At 30.5% G+C, this 21,808-nt stretch overlaps 1 protein-coding gene across 1 annotated transcript in view; it reads right to left on the reverse strand.

Annotated features, from left to right (window-relative positions):
* LOC113398530 (chondroitin sulfate synthase 1) overlaps nt 1–21,808 on the reverse strand; it is a 49,877-nt gene that overhangs the window by 4,849 nt on the left and 23,220 nt on the right. Inside the window, exons 2-3 of the mRNA XM_026637307.2 lie at nt 5,226–5,366; nt 402–582 (exon numbers count right to left, since the gene is read on the reverse strand). Of these exons, the coding sequence (XP_026493092.1) occupies nt 402–582; nt 5,226–5,366 (322 nt within the window). The remainder of the gene's footprint in view (nt 1–401; nt 583–5,225; nt 5,367–21,808) is intronic.

A 21,808-nucleotide genomic window follows, 5' to 3' on the forward strand; every position in this document is an offset into this window, starting at 1 on the left:
TCACCGATAAGAAAGGCCACCATGGATAAAATCTGTCAGCAATATACATGATATCATTATAATTATGGTTGACGCGACTTTTTTGGACACATATCAGTAATTTGTGTTAACGATACACTTTGATTTGTATTTGGATCTTCAAAAACGTAAACCTAACTGGTATCCGAGACTTACGTAAAAAATCCAAACCAATAATAATTAAGAAATAAATTTATATAATTTTTATTTGTTAATGCCAAATAACAATAATCTAGTATCATCTTCGCCTTCTCACTTTTATTATACTACTTATATAAATAAGTTAGGTGAATCTCACTAAATAATCTTTACCCCTATAAACTTACTGATATAAAGCAGTTTTTGATTCGGTTTAACCCTTATATAAGCTCAATTAATTTTACCTAATATTTTATTGTTGCCCAAGTACCCCGGTTCTCCTATTTTTACAGGGAAGAGCGGAACGTCGCCAGGGAGCACGAAGTTTGCCACTTCGTCGGTTGCGACCCCGAGTTTACGAACAGATGATGATATATCCCTGTGAAGATCTAACGATTGTTCTCTGAGGTCCTGGATGTGAAGATTCTGAAATCATATAAAGTGAACTCATCAATTCAGGCTCCAAACTCTCATTACAAAATGTATAACTAACAAAGTGTGTTTTCCAAATTGAAATGCCACTCACAGTTATTAATTCGTTTGAATTCCAAATTATATCCAAATATTTTCGTTTCTATTTCCCGTTATTTGTAATACAATTCAAATCGTTATTAATAGAAAACAGGAGCTTTACTTATTATCAGTCATTAAGATTAGCGACAACCTTTATAACTAACTTGAATAGTGTAGTTTTATGACTTAAGGAAGATCCATTGTTTTTAAAACAATATTATGTGAAGCAATACGTTAGCGGTCCTGGATTTTACACGATGCAATTTATACCTTATCTTAATTGAGATATTTTTAAATAAAATTGATATCTGTATCAAAATCCTACTGAATAAAAAAATATATTTTTGACTGCTGATAAAAATAGAAATGTAGTTTCGAAGATACTAAATACCACAACCTGACTTGTGATATGTAAGATATACATATTTGTTTTCTATGCAGTACAATACGAGGGACGGTGTACACACAACGATACCAAATACGTAGATGTATTTTACCATTTTTATCTAGATTTATTTTATATATAAAAGAACCAAGAAGAAATGGTTACTCCAGTGAATAAAGACTTAATCGACTTTTTCGTGTGATAAATTTGAATAAATTAATTTCATGCTTGGCGGTTAAAGAAGACGCAAGAAAATCTACATGTACTTGTAAACCCACTAGCTGACATTGGAGCAACGTGTAAGAAGCTTCGATTCTTTAAGAAGAGACTGTTCAACCCGTGGTACTATAGCATATTGCTACTTTCCTTTATACTTAAAAATTATCTATAATACGTGAACATGAAAATTTGGAGTACAACGTTAACTTTTAATATTTTGCCAAACCTTTGGTTTCGTATGTGATATATAACATTAGACGTGATTTACTAATAAACTTAACAAATCTGCTCACTGACATTTAATTATGTTATGTTTTAATACATTCGCTTATCGTATCCGTTGTCTGGACGCACATAAACCGTTCAATGCACTGTTTTATCTCCTCTCAGAATCGAGTGTAGCAGGATGTCTTAAACCTTGTCGATTCCTAATCTTTAAAGTACTTGTAAATACAATACTTTATTAATCCTTGCGATTATCTATAACGACATTTGTATTTGTAAACAACGAAGTTTATTATAAAAGTATATAGAATATTCGATAGTATTCAGTGCTACCAAATTATAGAACTCATGAAGAAATATCCGGAAAAAAAAATAAACACTATTTATTCAAATTGCATAATGTAAAGGAGCTATTAAACATTATACGTAATTCATATAACGCATTAGTTCTAAATATAATTTGCATGAAAATCTGTTTTAATGTCTTCGCTCAATATCTTAATAAAAAAAACAATAAAAATGTTGTCCTGAATATATGAATGCATAGACAGGGCCATTCGGGATGATGTAAGGATTCTACCGATACCAATACATCCAAATCTGTTCTCATTTAAAAGTTATGGTTTAATAAAGAAAATGAAATACATAGTTGCATTGACCATAACTCCTTCTCTTCCTTTTGTGGGGAGTCGTGTACAAAAGATAAATGCAATTTACATTCCTTCACGTAAATAAAGTAAAACTAGACGTAATAGGGTAATAAATTGTAGTCTTTATATTCCTATAACTATTGTATTCTAAAGAAGACCTGTACTATAAAATTCGAAGTAGAATATACGTTCAGAATTTGTTTTAAATACAAGTATAATTCAATTATAACAAGTTTTACAAAATCATAATTTTTTGTTAACTTTTTCAAACATTAATTATATCCAGATATAATTTATTATCCATTGTCCTGTTATAGACGTTAGTGACAGTAGGGATACAATATTAATACTCAAAATGCACTAAAAATAGAATAGTTGATCACTACAAAGAAATAGAAAATGTGATGTATTAATCTCAGCTGAACCTTTATATCATATTTATAGAGGAGATTTAGTACTAGTAGATACAGTCCAGTGGTTGGAACACATGAATGTTAACCAAAAATCACAGGCTTAACACAGACAAGCTATAAAATACTTCGTTTTTTTTATTTATTTATATATAATTATTAGGTGTAAATTTTACAAAGAATTATTTAACAACACGTAAACACCATAGTTAAATTTAAATATGCAAAAGAGACACGTGCATCAACTATTTATGTTTTAAGATTCAGAAAATCAAAGGCAGTCATAATTATCAAGAATTCGAACACGGTTAAACGTTTATTGCCTGTGTATATATGCAATATGCGGATACATCAAACCCGCAAATATGTTCAGAAACTTTAGTTTATTTTAACATGTTAACAAAAGTTATGCGTGTTCATGTTTATATTAGCTTATATTACAAAATAACCTCTCCCATCTGATGTTTTCCGTGACTCAGGATATGACATCATATCGCTGTAAGGAGCGCTAAAAGATATACTGAAAATAATCTAAGTCTATTACTATTCACTTGTAATACTTTGTAAATATATTAATAAAACGTTGCGTCGTACAATGCTTTTTTCAGACATACGTCTTTCATTGTACAGATGTTTGTTTCCACCGTAATCACTATTGTAAATATAATTTGTTAATGTATTTTTTATCATTTATTTTAAAGAGAAGATTCTTAATTACATCTATTATTATAAAAAAAAACCATCTACTAATTTATACAATAATAATGTCATATTTCCAGCTTTTCCTATTTATTCAGTAAAGCTTATTAATAGTTATCAAATTTAAAAAATGACACTCGTTTGGTTTGACAAGCAAAGCACAAAAAGTTCTGTCTTTGCCTATTCAAATAGATTCTTGATAATTTGTTAAATGTAAATGTAAGTTTCAAGGTACCGTCAGTATGCACATTTGTTATATGGGATATTTTTGTGTACTAAACAAATGATATGACAATTAGTTACATGAATCATCGTGATCGTAACATGAAAGACATTTTCATTTATTAATTCTGTCAGAATTACGCGTCAATTATTGCTGTCATTTTTTAGATATATCTTCACGTGCATACATAATCATTCGAATTCATTGTTTAGAATTACAAAACATAGTTGGAAACAGCGAGAATGAATAATAAAAGATTATTGAAGCACGTGGACGGCTGTCTCCTACTGTCGTAAATATAAACGACCGAAAATCGACCATAAACGTTATTGAAAATTTTCTAAAACATATAAAAAGTAAAAGTAAACAACCTGTAAATGTCCCACTGCTAGACTAAGGTCTCGTCTATTTTTGGTTCGGAAGTTATTCCATGTGGCAGAATTTCATTGAAATTAGACACTTGTAAGTTTGCTGTTGATGTTTTCCTTCCTTCTGATGTTTTCCTTCACCGTCGAGCACGAGAAATATTAAAAATTAAGCAAATGAAAATTCAGAGGGTTTGAACCCGCACTATCGGTTAAGATGCTCGTGTTCTAACTACTGGGCTATCTCGACTTGGCAATGTTAAACATATGCTTAATATGGATTAGCATGTTTCGTTTTTTTCTAACAACAACTTCCGAACAAAAAAATGGTCATCAAACAGAAGATAAAAAGGTGCTGAACCTTTTTTGTGGCCTGGCCTATATTTGGACACATATTTCTATAGCTACTGTACATTACTAAAATTTGTAATTTTTTTAAGTTTCTTCAAAATTTTAAAGGATTATTTTTCAAAGATAATACAATATCCAGTCAAAATAGTACAAAATTTCAATGAATTCAATCAAAAAAAGATACTTAGAATCTAATAATAAAAAAAGAAAACAAAATAAAATAATTACCTAAACAAACGAAATATAGTTATCAATGCAATTAGCAGTGAATGATGTAACAAGGTTTATACATAAACAATGCACGTACGAATTGATAGCGCATGCTTGTACTGTAAAATAATATGATCTGTTCATAAAATATTTTTAACAAAATAAGTCATCAAATATGAATACAATCTTACAATATATTATATCACACACAAAGGCTATGCGTTTGTTCGTATTAATGTGTTTTGTCTGTGCAGGAACAAGGTTAAAGGTTTGACATATACACTTTATGTCTATCTTTCTAAAGGCATTTCACTCCGACATAGCCGTGTACATAGAACTCATGGATCTTAATTAAGGGATTTAATTAAAAACTCCTCTGAGTTTTCACGTGCTTAATTTGATTTATCATTCATTTAAAACAATATCATTAGAAAACATACCCGACCCTTTGACAATTACGGTATAGAGGATAATGCATACATGGATCGCATGAAATTCTGCCAAATATATTTTTAATAAACCAGCACTGAAATAGCACGATAGAAGAAATTCGAAGCCTTACTCTTAACATAAATTTAAATTTATTTTAGGTAGACTGATGAGCTAATGGGCTATCTCATATTGTCACGCTTGACTATACCACTAAAATATGTAAAAACAACACCTTACATCATCAATGTGTCGCTAGTTGCAGAATTAGAGATATTATGTCAATATAAAGTTTTTCTATTTAACAATTGGAGCCCACTCGCGAGATTTATAACCTGGATTATAACACTCGTATAAAAAAAGGAAAAGATAATTTATCAATAGTCTTACCTTAAAATACGTATGTAATCTGTACATCTGACGATGGTCCTTCACTGGATGTAACGTAATTGCACGGTGGACCTCCCTCTTCTTGAGCCGCCCAGTGTACGCGGCCGCGCCGCTCCCGTTGTGATGTAGGATCGTTTGCATCTGTAATACGGGCATATTGTCTGTGTTACCTAGTAGTCGTTGTATTAAGACAACAGCTTTAATGTGAATTTTATTTTATAAAGGGGACTTGTACTTTTCTAAGTTACATAAGCGTTAGTTTTTTATGTTATCAGCTTGATTGGTAATTATGTTCAGCCTTTTCAAGAAGAATTAAGATTACCGAAGATGAAAATAAAACGCTTTTTTTTTATAGTTGTAATGGAATAGGCGTTTGTCTTCCATCTCACCTGATAGAAAGTGTAGAAGAAGACGAAGGTGGTACACGCCCATCCAAAAGAAACCTGTTCACTCTACTCTTAAAGGCTCCAGAGTTCAACTCATCAGGAAAAATAGACCCAGGCAGGTCGTTCCAAATTTTGGCGACTCTCACCAAAAACGAACTGTCAAACCTCAAATTTAGTTCGAATTTTGGGTATGTCAACAACGTATGGATGATACTTTTGGCGGCGCCTAGTAGTCCGATAAAGGAATGGAGATGGCTCAATCAGTTCGAAAAGAGCCTTCGAGCACTCTCCGAAGTGTATCCTATTAAAAACCGATAAGCTGGCAACTCGACGACGATGCTCAAGGGTGTGTAGTCTGCTATTTGAGAGCTTTTCGTTGTTTATTAACCTCCCGTAGGTTCTTCGGTCAACTGAATCCAAAGCTTCCAGATGATATTTGGCTGCACCGTCCAAGAGATGACTGCAGTACTCCATGCGGGATCGAATTTGGGCAGTGTAAAGATTAAGCAGCTGTTCAGAGCTGAAGTACCGCCGAACCTTTGAAAGAATTGATAATTTCTTGGACGCCGCTTGTGCCATAGACTCGATTTGTTGGCCAAAGTTGAGGTTAGAGGTGATGGTAATACCTAGAAGCCCTAGATGATTAGTAATCGGTAAGGATACACTTTCGAAAGTGGGTTTTAAATCGAAGCTACTCTTTTTCGCGGAGAAAAGACACGCCTGTGTTTTGGAAGGGTTGAACTGGACAAGATTGGCGTCACCCCAATCGGACACCCACTGCAATGTCTCATTCACCCGTTCAATCATGGACTCTCTCAAGGACCGCATTTCCTCTGGACTAGCTCGCGAATTGGACACGTACCTCTCAATTACGGTGCTGTCATCGGCGTAGCTAATAATACCGGGTTTTAAAAGATCTTTTATGTGCAACAGAAACAAGGACCTTGGAACAGAAACTGCGACCTGGGAACAGATGCTGGGGTACAGCATTGATTGCCATTAGATCGGAAGAGCAGACATCCAAGACAACTCGAATCGACCGTTCCCTCAGGAAGTCACATATCCAGTCGCAGAGCTCAGTAGGTATGCCGTATGCTGGAAGCTTACGAAGTAGTGCCTCGTGCCAGACCCGGTCAAAGGCTTTTGAGATGTCTAATGAAACGGCTATTGCTTCACCGTGACCCTCCAAGCTTTAGATTAAAGAAGTATTTGAAAACTATAAGGCGTTGCTTAACGTTTTTTTTTTAAACTACCAACAACTAGTGTTTTATTTTGACGTATCAATCATCAAACACGATTGAAAATTTCTTCTTTTTATGCGGCCCTCGTGGTTTTAGTATTGTTATTTACGTATTATCTTTTATATATAAATACTAATAGGGGAGTCAAGTATATTAATATATCAAGAAAAGCAGAGGAGACCACTTTCTAAACATACGGCCCAATTCCTCTTCTATCTCCCAACGCCACTATAAAAAAACAGTAAAAGCGTTATTACCTACAATTATATGTACTATCGCGCAGTCATTTTAAGTGTATTCGGATAATGACCCAACCCCGTCTTATTATTATTATTATCCTTACTAATATTATAAAGGCGAAAGTTTGTATGTATGGATGTTTTTTAGTCTTTCACGCAAAAACTACTGAATGGATTTTAATTAAACTTTACAATAATTTAGCTTATTCATCAGAGTAACACAAAGGCTAAAATTTTTAAGGATATTTTGTAAATAATACCTGACAACCAATCCCTAAAACGCGAACGAAACCGCGGGCGAAAACTAGTATATCATAATAAAATCTATAAGCAAATGTCTGGGTACAAGAAATTAGGGTCGATTCAAATTGAAATCAAAGAAAATGATGTGTATCTCCAATATAACTTGTATGTATATATGTATAATATAAGTTGAAAATGCAAACTGTTAGAGGCATTCTATGCAAGGAAAACTTCTATATAAATATTTATAAGTGCTGTCGCTAACTTCTCCTATTTTCAGGCCTATGAATAAGTAGTATATTAATTTTATGTATTTCTTAAACTATGTCAGTATCCTGATTATAAAACATCAATTATTTACCTTATAAACAGAAATTATAAGAAATTACATATTTTTACGCTTTAAAGTTAATCGCGTTGTTTTATAGAAGCGTTAAGCTTGTAAACGGATAGAAAAACTTAACTATCCTTACTAGTTACTATTAATTATTACTCTGCGAAAACATTTAGAAACACATAGTGTTAGAAGAAACTTTAGTAAGTAATATATAAAAACAGTAAATTTTCATATAACTTTTTTTCTCGATTTTTCGTTAACGTTATATAAGTACCAATTAGAATATAAAACGCTACAGGATTCCGTAGAAAAATTAGGTATTTTGACGCTCATTTACTTAATTTCCAAGTAATAGATTAAAGATATATCAAGTTAATGGAAGGGGACTTATTAATTATATCGGTTATATGTTAGCGGTTCAAAGAACATGACTGTAACGTAAAGGCTATCAATCAATTAATTGTTCATGCGATGTTTTGAATGAAGATTAAATGTCTCGTAACTGCAGCTGGCCTCTTTAATTTTACCGACAATTGATACTAATATTCATAATTTCATATCAATAAATATAGATTCACCTTCTTCAATAATATGGCAGTGTAAACCTCAGGCATAGATAATTTGTGATACTTTACTAACATTAGTGTTGTAATTGTAATCGGTTCTGCCAAAATATACTGTTTTAATAAAATTATTATATTAAGAATATCGGATAGGAAAAGGTTTATTTTATGCGTACATTTTAAACATTGTATAAGATAAAATTAGGTATGTATAACCAAACTTACGAGTATACGTTAGGCTCTATAGTGCAATACCTTTAATAAAATAAACTTTTAAAAAAATGTATTTGACAAACTTATGAAACTTCAGAATTATAGATACCAATAAAAATAATAAAATAGTAAATTTAATTAATAAAAATAAGATAATATATCTAAATAAAAAGATAAATCAAACAGTACCACAAGCAAAAACTAGTTACGTATAAAACATCCGTGAACGGTGACCCTTGACTAAGCAAACAAGGTGACAGAGGTTGTCTTTAATAGTTAGATTCAATTAATTAATCTGTAAGCTGTAACATGTTTTGCATCAGCATATCATTACATTTTTATCTATGGCAATACTTAGGTATTTTTTATCTTATATTATTTAAAAATAAATTATACAAAACAAGTCACTTGAATTCAAAATGTAGATACTGATTTTAATTTATTTGTGCAATTTGAACCTTATGTAATTTAAATTATTTATGTGCTGTAAAATGACTATAATTACCACTGAGTAGTGGGAATAGTAGTCAAACACACACGCAGAGATAATAATTAAAAAAATTACCTATATTTCTTTAACAAATAATATGACGTATGAGATAATATATATTATAAATATACATATTTATATAAATTACCAATAACCGCACCAGTCTTTGCACATATGTATTTCATAGGGTATGCATTGTTTATATTATAAAAATCCACCCATCGATCTCATCGTTGCGAAATGTTTATTATTATGATGTATCCATACGCTATACTGTTCTTGGCCGTTGGCGTAGTCAGGTAACTCAAGGTTTTCTTTCATAAATAGAGAATGACGTACAAAGCCACGAAACAAGTATTTATGTTACTAGTTAAGAAAACATTTTCCATCATTAGGGTTACCATAAAATCGTTTTTTTTAAAGACACATACTTTTTCTTTTGTATCTTTTTATGATTACAAATCCTTAGTATGAATTAATTATTAGTTATTACCGGCAATAACAATCGAAAAACTAGATTCACTACATTTTTCTAAAGTTCTCAATAAAATAATCAGGGCAGTTTTATATTTTTAAGATCGGAACCAGAAAAAAATAACGTTTCTTATACTATATATTTATTAATTCAATAATTTGTCATACAGATAAAATCACAAAAAAAAAATACGTTGAACATTTCAAATATTTATATGAAGCAGTTAATTGAGCAAAATTTTGCCAAGCCCTATTTATTACTACCTAAAACGCATTGTATACAAAAGCGAAGTATTATGTTAATATATGAGTTCAACAAGGCTAATTCGAACATAAAACTTTAAAAACGACATCTGTTGACATCCTCAATATAAATTTTGATAGTGTATTTTATTACTTTTTTACATAAAATCTTACTTAAACCAATTAAACAAGTTATTTGCTTGAGAGTGTTTAATCTCAATAGTGTTATATGTCTTTTTAAAACAAAATTAGAAAATAAGTTTTATAATTATCAGAGGTATATCTATAACCTACAAGTAAATTGTGCTTTAACAAAAATTGTTAATATAATTACCAAATGAAACATCTAATTTATATTATTTATTCCTTAATATATTGAATATATAAAAAAATATAGTTAAGTAATTCATTGAATAAATTCAACAGTAAAGTTAGAACGAGTAGAATTGATGAGAACAAGATGCTTCTCATGTACGTAACAATTTCATTTGCGTGAATGACCGAATGATTTAGAAAATTGTCTGGGTGCGATTTGATCTACCTACACTATGAACATCCTATTTAACACTCTTGGAGATTTGTTCATTTAACCTTTAAGTTTTAACTAATATAAAACTGATCAATTTATACAAATGAAAACTTTATCAGAATTTAGTTATGGTAGTACCATAACTAAATCGCGTCGCATTATTTTTTTTAATATACTACATTCTTATCTGTACTCAATAAACGCACATACACAAATATAGACTATTTTAAGGTTCGAAATTTTAAGATTTATCAAAATGCCATTATTTGTACTTTGATTAAACTTAACACTGATTTGACATTAAATACAAGAAATGATAATAATTAAATGACGCAACGAACAAAATAACGTTTCTAAATATTCAAATTTTAATATTTAATGAACATATAGACTTCCTTTATACCACATCGAACTGATGACTTTTAGTTGAATTTTTGGAAAAGAACTAATAATATGATCCCGATGTTATCTATATCTTCACTATACTGTTAATCTTAATTTTACACCAACGACTTATCTGAATATAAATCATATTTTTAAAGTACATACATATTTAGTTTCTGTCACGGGATTAATGTAAAAATGTTACTTTATAATTTTACTGGTGATATTACAATTGCACGAAATTTTATCTAATACCAAACGGATACAATTATCAATAACTTTTAATACCTCTTATAATTATCATTTTACAATATACAAAATTCTTTATAATCGATATTAGGTATGTTCCAAAAAATTCAGTTTTTAATATTACTGGTAACACTCCAAACAGCAAACGTTCGGACTTAGATGATATTTTGTAAAAATGTAATAAATTTAATTTAATAATTGGGTAATATTTTAAATTAATTTAATTTTAATGATCCAAATTATCTTTTACGCAACAGATTAGTTTCCACTTCGAATATATTAGCAGGCTGATGACGAATAACATTCTATTCACATATCTGAATATTTATAAAGATATGCACTATTATACGTATCAATTTCAATCGTTTAAAATCAACAAAGAAAATTATAGATTGAACATTGAAAACAAGAACGAAATCGGTTATTTGTTATTCATAATATCAAGATAGTATCTATCAGATATAATCGTGGAGACGGAAACGTCGAAAATTATTAATAAATTTTTGTTTTTTTATATATTTGTATATATATTATGAATTAGATATTTAAATCCCATCCGGATATACTACGGACTAAACTACTCCTTTAAATAATTATAAAATATAAGGGGATCTGTTATCATTTCCTTTATAGATATATTATTCATACAATATAAAAAAAAGCATGTAATCAAAATCAAAATATTCTTTATTTCAAGTAAGCTCATGAGAAGAACCAAAGAGACTCACTTTTCAGCTAATCTTTTCCATCATTCCAATTACAGAGTATATCAATAAAGTTATTAAAATAAAATAAAGTTCTATTAAATTTATAGGTATACGTCCTCCCTAGAAATTAACAAATATCAAATCCACACTTTTTTATCATTAACATTAATCTTCTATCGAATAATTAATATGCCTTATTTATCCTTATTTTGACTTTTTTATTAGGCCAAGTTAAACATAACTGTTGAATATTATTGTAGAAACGAACACCGTGCCCCAAAAACGATGTATTTTTTTAACTTTGCGAAGTCGGAAACTATGTGTTATTAATTTGTCTTTCCTCCTCGTGACTATACAATGATGACAAAAAAAATAATATTATTGTAAATATACATAATATTGTTGTAAACATCTTGTAAAGCAAGTATATCCAGTTCCCGAAAACATCTCGAAGAGGATTTCAAGCTCCAACATTATAAATAGACCGGACAACTCTTTTTTGTATAAAATAAAATTAAAATACACGAAATGCTTTTTGTTTGAACAAAAAGTGTGAGGAGATATCAAGCGTAAACACATACACAACCTATTTGTTGTTATCAGAGGGTATGATATGATCAGCTCTTAATGTTAATACATAATTAGGGAATATATTATAAGTATTACGTGACGAGCAGTACCTACATCGATCTGTCTCTTATGTTGTTTACTTGTAAGCTAAGGTCCCAGGTTCGAATCCAAGTAGCACCGAGTTTGAAATTTTGTATGCTCTTGTCGAGCTGGTGAAGCCATCTGCATTACCGGTTGTGTCTATTAGCCCTCTAGTCGGAATATCAAATTGAGGAAATAAACAGCGGATCTCTGTTATGATGCGATTTTGATTTCAATAAATATTCATAAGAGTTTAAATCATATTTTCGAAATTTATGAACCATAGACAATTTATCACTTTCAGTTTTATTTGTTTTATTATGATTTTTGATGGATGGTCAAATGCCGAATTCGCCATCTGATTGGCAGCGGTCGTTGCTCTCGGTGTGGACGCTTTGCCGTTAGTTATTGGCTTAAACAGAATTATACTGACCTGTTTAATAGGTTGGCGTACCAGCTAAAGCAATATTAAGCTATTATTTTTTACATTATTTTTTATTACAATGGTACGAGAAGTTAGAATATGATGTTAGTATATTATATAGAAATTGAATAATATGGAAAAAATTATAATGAATGATGTATGTATTTGGATTTTTTTGGAATCGGTCTTGAACTTTTAATATAAATTCTGCTAGAATTGGTTCTTTATCCCTAAGGTGTTTCATAAAAGAAATTCATAACAGTTTTGAACTTCCAGGGCACCTTTTTACATATATATAATAAATAAAGTGACAGCGTATATTATCTCTTTTTGTATTATAATTTATATTGGAAATAAAATACATATATGTTTATATAGATGTGATATAGCGAGCTAACTTTTCTTAAAGTTTTTATGGCATTGTAGCATCCTGGTCGGTGGTCCGACATTTTTCGTTGCCAATGTCAATTCAAAGAAATTACGCCAACAAACTCATTAGACGCGTCTTTTTTGTACGTCTACTTGTTTGGTCGCACGATATAATACGTTTTATCTGAATAATCAAATGTATGCTTAACTACGATATAAATAAAGTCAATTTTACTTTGTTTTATTTTGGTCATAATTGCCTGTGACAATTAAGTTGAATTTTCATTAAAAATTTGTTATTGTTATGGGCTCAGGTATACATACGTAAGCTAGGTAGTTAGATATCAGCAATACGGATACCAAAGCATATAACTAATAATAATAAATTATTTAACTTTTTTATGGTAATAATTTAAAACATATTTTTGACATATAATACCTATACCTATATTGTCAATTATATAAAACTAAATTTCTGATACCTAACATTAATAAGCGTGTGCAAGAGGTAAGGGCCTTTGTTACTAAAGCGCATACGATTCCAAGGAACTAAAATGTTTACCTCTTTTTCAATATTAGCTAAGTTTAATAATGTAATTGCAAGGAATTTCGTAATAGTAATCGAAACTGTCGGATATCCGATATAAAAATCTATGTTTTATGCAAATGCTATTTGATTTTTTTTTGTAATTATTCCTAATATCAAATAATAGCCTACAAATAACTGTTACCTTGTAATTAACTCTATTATAATTTCCAATTAATCTAATGTTCGTAATTAAAACTATTATCATATAGTTCATATCCGAAACAACATATCCAAAACATCTCAGATTAATAGGTGCCAAGATGCTATATACTATGAAAGAAACGCAAACTCATTTTTATGAGTTATCATTGCCCTGACAGCATCACTGTTCTTACGTTTTCGTAATGTCTCTGAATTAAAATTTAAAAAAGTTACATTGTCAATACTCAGTGCAATTTCACTTTCTATTGACTTTAAATATGTAAGTAAGTAAAAAATAATACATATTTTTAAATAAAAGTGTCTTAAACAATTTTTTTAATTATCTATAGGAACAAAATTAATTAAATCTAGATTTTTATCACCTGATTTTACCTAATTTTACCTTATCTTCAATTTGATATTTTGCATACGTCGGTAATGTTTAAAGTTTGTATTAATTATTGCGATTGCACTATCCTACCTTCTAATCATTCGATATTAGATTTTTAATCTCATTACGTTAATTAGTTTTGTTGACTACTGCAACGACATGATATGCTTTGTAAAAAAATGATTTAAATGTAAATACCGTTAAGATAATTATAATTTATCAATAATATAATAATTAGTTATAAAATCTAACATTTTTATTATTTATGTGTTTATAAAATTAAATCAAAATCAAATTATTATTTACTAATGTAGGCTCATAAACAGGCACTTTTGAATCGTCATGTTACAGTGCTGAACTAAATGGAAAGTAGATTCTACTGAAAATAACTCACTTGTTTCTCTTTTACACCATTTTAATTACGGTGTATGTCAGTAAAGTAAATTATAAGTAAAGTAAATAAAAGTTTCATTGACTTTCAACAACATTTACATCTATTTAACAATTTCAAAATAACTGAATTAAAACACACAGTCTAACTATTGGGTATCGACCCAACCGCTCGTATAAACTAGTGGTTATAGAAACGAGATGACATTATGAACATTTCCTTATGGAAAGTAGGTGGGGAATAGGATTGTTCAATATTCATCTTCTAAGCGAGCGAAAATGGGCGATTTTGCGTGCGTTGAGTCAGAGATATTTGTTTTTTCGCCACATAAAAGGGTAAAGTTCACGAAGAGAGTTTGAATGGAAATTCGTAATTTTTGAAAGTTAAAAATATGGAAATCGGTGTTTATGCTTATATTTATCATTTAAAAAAGTTACTGTATTTTGGAAAATTAATCCTCACGATGTTTCTTTCATCGTCGAGCACGAGATGAATTATAAACACAAATTAAGCACATGAAAATTCAGTGGTGCTTGCTTGTGTTTGAACCCGCAATCCGATGATTGCGGGTTAAGATGTACGCGTTCTAATCATTGGGTCATCTCAGCTCTTATAATAGTTTATAATAATAATTTATTTATATTTTTTTAATTTGTACAGTCGTTCTGCACATATTTATTGTAAATCCAAACGCATGAATGGCGTTGTTGCTACAGAAACCTTAAATCAATGGCTTTCAAACTTCTTATAAGAAGAAAATTACTTTGTCTAGCATCTTCAAAGAAAAAGCAGTCAGCTAATTATGTTGAGTACGTTACTTGGTATAATTGCCAATTTTAATTTTTCTTTATTTATTGATAATATAATATTTCATTGATTAACGTTGCAATATAAACAACCAACAATAAGGGTGGATAACTAAGAGATTTATCACTTGTTTTATTTAGAATGTGCTGATTTATTGAAATAGTAAGCAATAATGCTCATGCATAACGTATTTAATATAAACTATAAATATGATTTTTATTTGAAATAATTCATTTAATTAGCAAATAAGTTATACATTTATTACTAAAACGTTTTAAATTTCGTTGTATTGTGTATAATATCTCAAAAACTTGCTCTAGTGGCTTTATATTAGTGATAACGATAAAAAATACGATATCTTTACAATTAGGTCATAACACTCATACCGATATGCTACGAAGATTTCGGCTGTCATAAAAGTCCAAGGTCTCGTGAGTGTGTATATAATGTACTTGTAGATTAGTTTTTACATATTTATGCTTGTGATATAACGTTTGTATAACCACTATGTTACTGACAGAAAAAACATCATTAAATTAGGTAGCATAAGCACATAGTCTAAAGTATGCCAATGATAATATGGACCTTGAGAAAAGATCTCAGACAAAAAGAGAAAATATATTTTTTCTTCAAGAGCTCTGATACAAAATCAGCTTCAAAAATATTTCCTTTTTGCTTTTGAAAAAAAAAAACGCGTCACACTACCTGGTATGTTTATTCCTTTTGATTTTGTAATCGCTTTTGTTCCGTCTGTAAAACAGCAAACAAAAATTTACTTCAAAATATAATATACAGGGTTATTGGTAATTCGACGTATTCCCATTAGGAGGTGACTATTTGCCCCCATATGCATGATGCAAAAGTGAACCATTTCTGAGTTATCACGTTTTTTAGATTTTTTTAAAATAAGTCAAAATTGCAACTTCAAAAATTTATTAAAAAAAAAGTTTTGATTAAAATCTACTTTTTTCTTCTGATTTATAAAAACGATTAAACACTGGATATTTTTCAATATTTAAACAATAATTATCGGTCCAAATTTAAAAATGCGAGACGGAAAACGATATTATTTCAATATATTTTTATTTTTTTTCCTCAAATATGCCTGAAAAACCAAAAAAATCATTATGAAACTTGTTCTGCAGATTATTTTAAAAATATAATCGTTTAATTAGCTTTCCGAAAATATATAAAAACTAGGAATTTATTTCAAAGCAACCGAAATAAAATGATCAGAAAGGACGCTGGTGGAAATTCGTATTCGAACATGACCGAATTCGTACTAAAGGTCGCTCTTTAAAATTCCCACAAAATTGATTTAAAATAATATCCAATGTAAAAAAACTTACTTATTTACTTAACTTACTTACTTAATAAACATTTAAAATTAAATTTAGATTCATAAACAGTTCAGTAGCTAAGTTACAATTAAGATATAAGCTTTACATTAATTTTAAACGTATGCCATTTACATCCCGCCAGATGAGAATTATTCTATCAAAGTTAAGCGAAGCCGGTCGCCCGCAGATGCTTGACCATTTTGTCCATTATTTCCAGAACCATTTATAGTCACGCATCGCACTCGTAATAGGATATTTTTCTTAAAATTAACCTCAATAATGCCCTAAGACAAGGTCGCGACGGAAGCTAGATTGTATAAGATTGGCGTTTCCTAGCGTGCGTTATTTTGTCTGACTTAGCATAACCGGTGGGGCCTGAGGCAAGTGGGTGCTTCCTTTACGTTCTATGATTGTTGGCTCTTCTGTTTGTATGATCTGTGTCTTTAATATCTCTGAGTTATTAATACGTAGATATTATGTTGAATTAAGAAGTAGAAGGCTATTTGAATTGTTTCTGTATTTTATTTGTATTTAACGTTTGTCAGTTTTTATGAATTTTAAACGTGCTGTGTAACACCTATGATTAAATAAAAACACATTACGCTCTATGATTTCAACTAGAATTTAACACTCGAAAACACACAGTACAAACATTCAGTCAGTCACACTTGCTAGTGATTTCGTATATGAGTGTGGAACCTTGAGTTCTGGGATATATGAAAAATATACTAATATGTATATTGTTTTACCTTCACTATTCATCAATTACATTGATTCTTTTTTCTCGTTAACGGGTACCGAATGAACTTAAAATTATACATTTGTTAGCCTACCTCATATGTAGCATTGAGGTTCTACAGCATAAAAAAAATTAAAAGTGAAGAATTTGCAAAGTACCCTTTGAATTTGTTATTATTGACTTTTATTTTTTTCAAGCTATCTATCACATTTTTTTTTTATAGTTGGATATAAAGTAACATAAATACTAAGGGAACCTTCGTCTTAGTTTAGCAGATTTTTTTAAAAATATTTTAACCGAAAATTGTTACGTAGTCGATACCCGCAAATCGCGGTGCAAGCCCTTGATCACCTAATAAATTACATGACACATGGGATGAGAGGTTTCTATGCGGCACACTTATCGGTAACGGCCAGTCGATCAAGGTCATCGACTTGTATCCAACTCTTAATTCAAGGGACCAGAAAATCTTATTCTGCCTAAAAATAATAAGTATTCTTTAATGTAATATTTTTCGGTTTTAACAAATTTTGTTTGCTAGTGACTCATTGTTAGAAGGAGTTAGTCAATCTTCTGTTTACAGAATTAAAACACTATTTTTTTTATTTATACTGGAAATCATTATCTTTAAAGACATTTTGCAGTATTCTTACATTCAAACCAACAGGTTTCAAGTTTGTGGGTCATGAGTGGGTGAAGCAAATATAGTCAAGACCGAAACTGCTTATTTAAATGTCTTAGTGTCACACACTGCTGCAATAAGAGGAGGTACAGTTTAACTTTAAATATTAGTATCATCCTGTAAATTTTACATTGCTGGGCTTAGGCCTCTTTTCATTTTAAAAGATAATGTTTGGATTATGATACGGCATGATTTAAAAATATAATTTTACTTATTATATAAAATTCATAAAGCTTAGTTTTATGAAATTCAAATATTCTTTAACTTTCAATTTTTTTGTATTAAACCAGTACAGACAATTAGTTACTATTTATTAATAATCTGCTTACATATTTTAAATAACTGTAAATGTATACTTTATTATAAAATAACTTGAATTCACTCAACTTCTTTAAAATAATCTGTTTAAGATAATCTTGATAATCGTGACGGAGTAGCACAGATGGTGCAAATTAACTCGCCCGAGCTTATCTTCGCTACTGGCTGTTGGTTTTGATAACAAGATTCAAGTTTTGTGAAACGTGTTTTACATTAGTATAGTTTGATTTCCTATTAAACATAAAGTCAAATCAGATTTTATTTATCTCCAAAGTGGATCTGTTTAAGATTGATGTATTTCGACACCGTTTCACCATGAAGGTTTTCGCATTTTTTATATTTTGTTATGAATGTTTTTTTTTTTTATGACTATCCACATTGTTGGAATTCGCCGCTAGATTGCTTTGAAGTCAGTATAATATGACTTGGTACGTAGGCAGAATAACTCGTTTCTTAACAAAAAATCGTTTTGGAAATACATGGCGTTTCACATTTTGGCGTTTTTAAACATTACGAATTTTGTATGTTTTTACTATAATATACCAACGAGTAATATTTTGTGTTCAAATAAATAGTCCGCTTAAGTCTGTATTTGTAATCTTTTAATTTTCTTTTTATGAATTAAATTGTTTGAGACAAATTGTTTCAACGTTAAACCCAATTGCAACTAGCAACTATACTTGCTTGTTTATATAAAATATTTTGAAAAAAAAAAATTCTTTTCGATAGATACATCTGATTTTATGTATATGTTAGGGAAAATAAAATAAATAACGTCAGTCGTAAAACTGGTAAATAGTACTTAGTTTGTAAATCCTGGAATTGACAGGATGCAAATATTTCTTGCAAATATACTTGTCTGGTTTGGCCATTTCGCTCCATGTGAATGCGAATGTTAGCATCTTCTATGTGCGAGAAAGATACTTAAGATTGGTATTCTATTTATCTATGTTTTTGGATGCTGTGTTGTAACTATATGTAAATATACATTAGAAAGCTAATAAAATTGCGTGTAAAAAAAGGTAAACTAGCAACACTAGCGTTGCTAACACGCGTTGGTAACCAAACTTTTTGTTTTAACCTAAATCATCAACAATAATTGTTACAATGTTGTAATTGCATTGGTACGTTATTGTAGTTTAAAAAATTTTCCCAACGTTCTTTTTCGGAAATAGTCTTGATAATTTTATAATAACCGTGAATTAATCACTGAATCTACAGTGCACGGTAAAACGATGTGTGGTTTTTGTTGCATATAATGTTGTGCTATTATTAATGTGAGGTCGTCCTGACCGATTTCGGTCATGGCGTCGAATCAACCTTTGAGGGAGACTAACCAACTACTGAGTGTGCCAACACAGAGACACTCTCATAATCCGATGGGACGGCAAATCTGACGAACGGAAAGCTATTACACAAGTATGTGCGCAAGCTTTCTTGGTGGTTGGGCTTTGTGCAAGCCCTTCTGGCTAAGTACCACCCACTCATCAGATATTCTACCGCTAAACAATAGTAGTCAGTATTGTTGTGTTCTGGTTTGAAGGGTGAGTGAGCCAGTGTAACTACAGGCACATGGGACATAACATCTTAGTTCCCAAGGTTGGTGGCCCATTGGCGATGTAAGAAATGGTTAATATTTCTTACAGCGCCATTGTCTATGGGCGGTGGTGACCACGCACCATCAGGTGACCCATATGCTCGTCCGCCAATCTGTGCCATAAAAAAAACAGACGCGCTCTCTATTCCCTCACTCGCATAATTCGATGGGACTGCTAATCCGTCACGACCGGAAGCAGCTCATGCGCAGAACCATCAGCTTTACGTGCTTTCCGAGGCGCGGGAGTGTACATACTTCCTACTACAATACGAGAATTTTTGATAGTAAAACCCAATAACTGTATATCATCCGACCTGGCGTTTGAACCTAGAGATCTGGAGCTACAACGAGGCATTATTAATGTGAGTAACTAATAAATGAATACCTACATGGTTGTTGGTGACTTTCGAAGAATTGCAAAGGTTACAACAGGATGCAAATCTAATGTCGAATTTTGAACTTTGCTATGTTACGTAATTGCTACATATAGATAGTTCAAATTCTTCGTTCAGGTCATTCATACAGTATCGATTCACGTTCACTTTTTCACACATGCTTGAAACATCAATATGGCAAAAAGTGGAACAAAAAATAAATATGAAATAGACTTATATTGTACTAAGACTTATTGGGACTAAAAGTGAGAGCTCACCTTTTACCATTTAACCTAAGCATAAAGCATAAAAAAAGGCTATTATAGTTTTTTTTTTTTAAATTCAAAGAAGCGTGTGATACATTTAGTATAACATATAGTATTGTAATACCTCCTTGACCTTAAATGAGATTTAACTTTCTCATCACAATGAGTATAAGAAAATTGAGCGTGTAGGGGATAGTCTGTTGAATGTTCAGAATTTACGAGTACCTTGTACATGTCTGACGTGTAGGATAGTCAGAAGTCTTGCGGTGCTATAAATGAAATTACTAGCTTATTAATTTGTAGTTGGTATGGTAGCTTTCGCTTGCGGTTATGGGTAGATTTCATTTGTTTCCTTTAAGGGCCCGGAGATAGTGACAGAAAATTCAATGTTCGTATGTACTGAAAACTATATTTATATGATTTATAGCATTTTCTTTTTATATGAAGTTAAGAAAATGATCGAAATAGAAAAATAGCATACAAAACAGCGCGTCCCCCAGCAAAGTTTTAAAAATACTGTGATTTTATGGCCGAAAGGGTTCGTTTTTTAATATTATTTTTAATATTATTTATAATATTTCAAGGCCGAAAATATTTGCATATTATACCTAAGCATAAAATTTAAGTATCTAAGTTTGGGTGTGTTTCATCTTGATTTCTTGTCTCTTATGTGATTATGAATATTACAATTTCAGTAATTATAATATCGAAACTTTTAAATTAGTTTAAAAAATCAGACTAATATTATTATTAATCTTCCTCTACACATACTAACATAGTAAATATAATTTTATTCATTTTTTTTTTTTGGAGTTTTATGTTATAAATTTCAAATCGTAAACAGTTTTACAGTTTGAACTTACGTGATGCTTGTATAAATATATTTACCGAACTTTATCCTATTCAGGCCGTGACCATAGTGTCAATTCTGCCGAAATGTCACGTACAGATATATATAAAGGAGCAGAGTTGGCCAACACTGAAAATTTAAAAATACACACGATACTAGAACATATTAAGAATATAAATTAATAATGAAACTAATTATAATAATCAAAATGTATACAAATATTTTCATTACGTGTTACTGCAATCGCAAACGTTTTGCAAGTACAGGTAGTCTAGACGGACCGGTTAGGCGACCTAGGTAATGTGAAATCTGAACGGGAAAGTAAAGTCCGGAGTCTACAGTTCGACTCTACATTC

The sequence above is a fragment of the Vanessa tameamea genome, chromosome 14, assembly GCF_037043105.1.
Source record: "Vanessa tameamea isolate UH-Manoa-2023 chromosome 14, ilVanTame1 primary haplotype, whole genome shotgun sequence".
In the NCBI taxonomy this organism is placed as follows: Eukaryota; Metazoa; Arthropoda; class Insecta; order Lepidoptera; family Nymphalidae; genus Vanessa; species Vanessa tameamea.